The sequence below is a fragment of the Etheostoma cragini genome, chromosome 11, assembly GCF_013103735.1.
Source record: "Etheostoma cragini isolate CJK2018 chromosome 11, CSU_Ecrag_1.0, whole genome shotgun sequence".
In the NCBI taxonomy this organism is placed as follows: Eukaryota; Metazoa; Chordata; class Actinopteri; order Perciformes; family Percidae; genus Etheostoma; species Etheostoma cragini.
The window spans coordinates 4,225,635-4,231,521 of NC_048417.1; the positions used below are offsets into that span (position 1 = coordinate 4,225,635).

The 5,887-nt window shown below is 43.7% G+C and overlaps 1 protein-coding gene across 1 annotated transcript in view; it reads left to right on the plus strand.

The window, feature by feature from the left end:
- Window positions 1–5,887, plus strand: part of tnfsf11 (TNF superfamily member 11) — a 10,787-nt gene that overhangs the window by 4,020 nt on the left and 880 nt on the right. The window contains exons 3-4 of the mRNA XM_034885905.1: window positions 2,474–2,600; window positions 5,042–5,662. Of these exons, the coding sequence (XP_034741796.1) occupies window positions 2,474–2,600; window positions 5,042–5,478 (564 nt within the window). The 3' untranslated portion in view covers window positions 5,479–5,662. The remainder of the gene's footprint in view (window positions 1–2,473; window positions 2,601–5,041; window positions 5,663–5,887) is intronic.

Here is a 5,887-nt window from a genome sequence, read left to right on the forward strand (position 1 = left end):
GCTTTATGAGGTGTGAGGCTGACAGGTCCGCTTGGCCCACGCTGTGTTGTGTTAGGTTCAGCTCCAGGGGCGGAGCCAGAGATGGGCTCCTCGGGCTTGTTTTCTCATAAGTCCTGAATCTATTTTTCTTTTTTTTAATTATTTTTTGGCCATCTTAGGTTTTTATTTCTATAGGACAGCTAAAGACATGAAGGGGGAGACAGAGGGGGATGACATGTTGCAAAGGGCCGCAGTCTCTTTAGGTGTCAGGAGTGAAAATGAGTTAACATTAGTGGTGTTCTGGATTCAGCATGATGAAGACAATCAAAGCAGTTTGTTACAAAACAGGATGTAAGAAAGACACAAAACATAGACAAAAGTAATACAATATTAGGAAAAAGTGACAAAAACATGTTTCAAACGCTTCAAACGAATGTTGAGAAAACTGCAGAAAAAAGCGACAGAAACAACGAAGAAAGCAACAAAAGCCTCCAAAAACATTTCAAATAATGCATCAGAGCCCCGAATGTTTAGGTCTGGCTCCGCCCCTGGTCAGCCGTGGGATCGCCGGTGCTCTTGGTTCAGAGGAATTGCTAAAGAGAAGGCCATCGTATGACACCTGTGAGACAGGATGTGTCAGCCTGGCCTACGCTGGGCCGGGGCTGCGGTCAGTGTGATCTCAGGGAGTGGTGAGAACACAGGATCATGAATCAGACACCATGATCTGAATGTTTAGAATCCGTGGGGATCTGTACTGTAACTGTGCCAGAAGGAGATGTGACTGATGCAGTACGAAACACAAATAGACATTCTGCTTTGGTGGTCAAGCTTTGAGTGTGGGGACTTTAGTTCTTGTGAAGCGTCTCCGAAACCACTCATCAACACAATGGAGATGTTAAATGATTCTGCGGTGCTTAGTTGAAGGGATGAATTGAGGCCTGCGTGCACTTGTTGTGTTCCAGGAACACTTATGTGGAATCAAGTTAGCTGTAGCTGGAGGTGTATATCAATGGCAGACACATCTCCTTCATGGAAAGTGTCTGTCCCCATGCCGCACACAATTCTAGATCACACTGTGGATCGGGAAGCTGCCCAGCTGCATCTACTTTGTATAAATAATCTCTTCTCCCTGGTTAAAGAGGTATGATGCGGCCTCGCCACAAATCAAGATAGATCCCACAACGTAGGGCCAATATGGAGCGCTTTCACATTTACTTTGTATGGCCTTGGCAAGGCGTAGTTTACCCCTGTCGCTTTCCAAGACGCTGTGCTAAAAAACATGTTTGCGCAGCAAATTGTTTTTGGAGGACAGACGGTTCTAATCTTAGCTTGAGAGCTGTGCAAATTTGTCTGGACTTGACCTGTGACTAAATCCTTCACGGTAATATTAGCCCAGCGCAGGTGCAGTGTTGCAAAACCTTGTTAATGGTGCTGGTGGGACCGGCTCTGGAGTTGAGTTTATTTGGAATGTTAACCCTCAGAGGCGCTGTGTGTGGTTTTTAGGATGGTATGTTTCTCTCTTAATCAACATCTTTTTTTTTCCTTTCCATGGCTGTCTTCATCTTTTCTTAGGTGTTCGCTCAGGCACATGTTAAAACATCTTCTGGATACAATAAAAACTCAGTTAAGTGTGTCGTACTTTCACTGACATTTGACTGACGTGCAATTTACAACATTCATTTGCGTCTGTTGCACAAATAAATACACGCATGCTTAAAAGAATTTTAATAATGGTTATATCACAAATTGTGTCTGCAAGGATGATTGGTACAACTTTAAAGAGGTCATGTCACTTAGATCTGCTGTGTGAGTGTAAGATGGTTGGCAGGGGCATTAAAAAAACAACCACTCACTCACGCCTGGCATTTTAATCTCATGCCAGATGTGTAACAGATTTGGCAGCTCCGGTGCAGTAACTGTTTACTTGCTTGGAAACCATGTTTTCCTTGAGTGTGTATATACTGTGTCTTGCCTGAGGAGGACGGCCCAGCTCAGACTGTGCATGGCGGCATCATCTGCCTTGAATAGAATCATCAGTTGTGGCTGAATACAGTCCAGATACTGTTTACTATGCCAAATCCGTGAGAAGCGCAATCTATCTGAAAGCGTACACTCACCAGGAGGCCTCCCTGTCACAGCCTTCGGCCACAAATACAACCACAGCTGTAATAAGAAGTTAGCAGGCAATTCGGTGTATGTTCATCATCCACTCACTTGTGCTCAGACACACACAATTCCACACAAGCAGACAGTTATTCAAAGCGACAGCTGTGGTAAATTATGCCTTAACAATACTTTTGCTTAAAGAAAAAGTTGTTTGTGGATGCGGGTTAATTGTTGATGTCTCTTTACTGATGTGGGTATACAATTCAACTTCTGAGAGCCGGATAACACACACATAAATACAACAAAAGATACAAGAGATGTGTTTTTTCTGACCTTTCATCTGTCAGTCAGTGTTTGTCAAATTAGCTTTTTTCTTCTTCATCTACAGGAAGTACAGACGGAGCCGGTGCTGAACGCGCTGAGAGACACGAGGAAAAAAGGACGGTGCAAAACTCCAAAAGAGAGCCTGGCATCAGCTCATCTACCAATCAGAGTGCACCAGGAGTACTCTAAGAGTGAGTCTGGTTGTCGCACTAGAAACACTTACCTATCAATCACAAATTTAGCTCATTAACCTTCTCGCCAAAGTTCAGAGTGTTTGCTAAGTGCAGATTTAGACATCACTAAATTAAAATGGTTGCATCACGGGTGCCCTGGGTTGCTCAGTTGATTGAGCATGCGCCATTATAAAGAGGTTTATTCCTCGAAGCAGAGGCCCAGGCTTCAAATCTGACCTGCGGCAGGTTTCCTGCATGTCTTCCCCCCCTCTCTCTCCCCTTTCATGTTGTCCTACAGTCTGGCTATCACCAAACCAATCTTTTAAGATTGAACATAAGTCTGGGGAGTCTGCTCTGTAGTTTCTACTGCACAAGAGGCGTGATCAAAGGGCATAGTTCAAATGACTCTGTATGCGATTGGATGGTCCTTTAACCGATCAGACCACTGATCCGGGTGACGTACTTTACATCAACGGGTTGCTGGGCTTCGGTTAAATGTAAATAATAAGCTGCTTGTAGTCGCTTCACTATCGTCATTGTGTAAAACCCGCCAATTACATAAAGTAATCATTTAAACAAAATAAAAAAGGTACACATACTAGTTGTTATGCAAAGATTAATTGTTTCTAAATACTTGAAATCCTTAACTGTCAAGGATTTAGGAAAAGAACTTGAGTTGAGCGTCCACAGCGGAGCTCCGTTCATTCCTACGAGAGTTGCTCAGCGGTGTATAAAGCGGCAAAGTTCAACCGTTGCATATAAATTCCCCAAATGATCGGCGCTGCTTCCTCAATGTGTGGTCCTCAGACCATAGAGTCGGGTCTCCATTAACACACTGACAACTTTGTGTTCAGAGTCAGCAATTGTGTAAAGTTGTTCATGAGATACCAACTTTTTGTGAACTTGTGAATTTTGCCAGCCGTATTTTCTCGTTTTCATGGAGACAGACGTGTGTGTCGCGATGCACTCCACATCCTTTAAACTCTCCAAATGTTATCTGACCGAATGGATCAAAAAATCAAAAAAGTTTTGCGGGGGTTGTGACGCTCAACAAAAAGGGATCTACTGATTTACAGATATCTCTTTTGCCATGTTATCCTATGGGGGAAAAGTCTTTTTAGGCCAGATGTACATGGACGTTGTAATTCCATTGTTCAAATTGGCTTCAACGCCAGCCACGTAACTGCTAGGTGTAGCTCGCTGGCCCAACCGACAGAGGTTACGTTACATTGCTGATGTGGATGGCAGTGGCTCAGTCCATAGGGAGTTAGGTTGGGAACCGGAGGGTTGCTGGTTCAAGTCCCTGTTCAGACCAGAGTGTGGACTGGCAACTGTAGAGATGCCAGTTGAGCAAGGCATCACTGGCAGCCCACTCACTCTGACATCTCTTCATTGGTACATGCATACAATCTGTGTGTGTATATCAGGCCTGTGTGTCATAACAACAGAGTGAAAATTGTAATTTCCCTTTAGGGGATCAATAAAGAGTATACATTGAATAAAAAGTAAATTGGACTATAGTTGACTTCTATGAAATTATGTTGAAATTTAGGTTTGGTTTCTGCTGAATATTAGAATTTGGTCCACTGAACCGAATTCTACGCCCGCACTAGGCGCGCTATGCTGGTCATCATAATGCCGCTGTTGATTACGGGAAGGTGTTTACGTAGGTGGACCGTTCAACGCAGTAGGCTGAGAGAAAGTGAAAATGGAACTTGTGAGCAGAAGAAGTGTTGTTTGGCGGTACTTTCAGTCAAAAGAAGGCCATTCAAGTCAAGCTATATGTTCCTCGTGGTGACGAGGACCCTAAACAATACACAACATCGCCGCTGCAACATTTGCATATGAAACATCTGAAATAATACAAGTTGTGTATGAAGGAATCTGCAGACAGCTGCTAAGATGCAGCAACTTCAGGCAGGGCAAAGGAAGGACAGTCACAGCAAATGGTTTTCCCTGATGATGGTCTATTACTGAAACGTTTAACTACTGTTCAACTTTATGTATGTTTTGCTAGAAAGAAAAAAAAGCATTCCCAAAAGCCACTTTCCCTCTGGTCTTGCACCTTTTCAATCTGCCACCGCTCGTGACTTAAACAATCTGCCACCGCTTGTGACTTAAACAATCTGCCACCGCTCGTGACTTAAAAATGCTCTGCAACTGATTCTCTGGATGTACTTCTAATGTATTTTACTTTCTAGCCCTCTTTTACTAACCCTAAGTGGGTTTGCCACTTGTCAGGCCGCCATTGTAAATGTGAAGTGTTCTTAATGACCTGTCTGTAAAAAAACGGTAAAATTAAAGTAACTTTTTGTGTGTTTGTGTGTGCATATATACAATATATATGCAAAGTTAGTCCACAATTACAGTACAAAATATGAAAATTCATCAACAGCCATGACAATATAATAAATTAACCCAAACGTCTGTTGTTATGTGCTACTCTTGTTGTCGTGTAGAGGGTGAGCGGAAGCCCATCACCATTGACTGGGACCAGGAGCATGGATACTGCCACAGAATGGGCTACCAGAAGGGGAAACTGCTGGTGATGGAGTCAGGTTTCTACTATATCTACGCCAAGACCTGCTTCCGCTACTACCTTTACGTGCCTTTAGAGGACAGCAGCAGCCAGGCCGGGGTGGATGTTAGCAACACCCAGCTCATCCAGTACGTCTACCATGAGAGCATCAAACAAAACAGCAAGTCGGTGGTGCTGATGAAGACAGGCAGCACGATGCGCTGGAATAGTACCAGCTATAACATGTACTGCGCCCAGCAGGGCCGAGGCGTCCGGCTGGAGGTGGGAGACGCCTTGTACGTCAATGTGTCCAATGCTTGGCTGCTGGACCTGGAGGGAGAAGGGACGTATTTTGGGGCCATAAAGTTGGGTAACTGAGAAATGAAAACACGTGGGGAGCGGACATGCTACTGAACATTTGATATGCCAAAGAACCACTGTTAGTGATTTTATAATGTTAATTTGTTAATTTGTTTTGGTTCATGTGTTGTTGTTGCTTTTTTATCTTTCCCACATGTGAAAAAATGTATTTGCGTTCTGAGTTTATAGTCAGAATTCTGAGATTCAATTCAATTCAATTCAATTTTATTTATAGTATCAAATCACAACAAGAGTTATCTCAAGACACTTTACAGATAGAGCCGGTCTAGACCACACTCCAGAATCCACAAGGACCCAACAGTTCCAGTAGTTTCCTCCAGAGCGAGCAACAGTGGCGAGGAAAAACTTCCTTTTAGGCAGAAACCTCGGTCAGACCCAGACTCTTGGTAGGCGGTGTCTGACGACC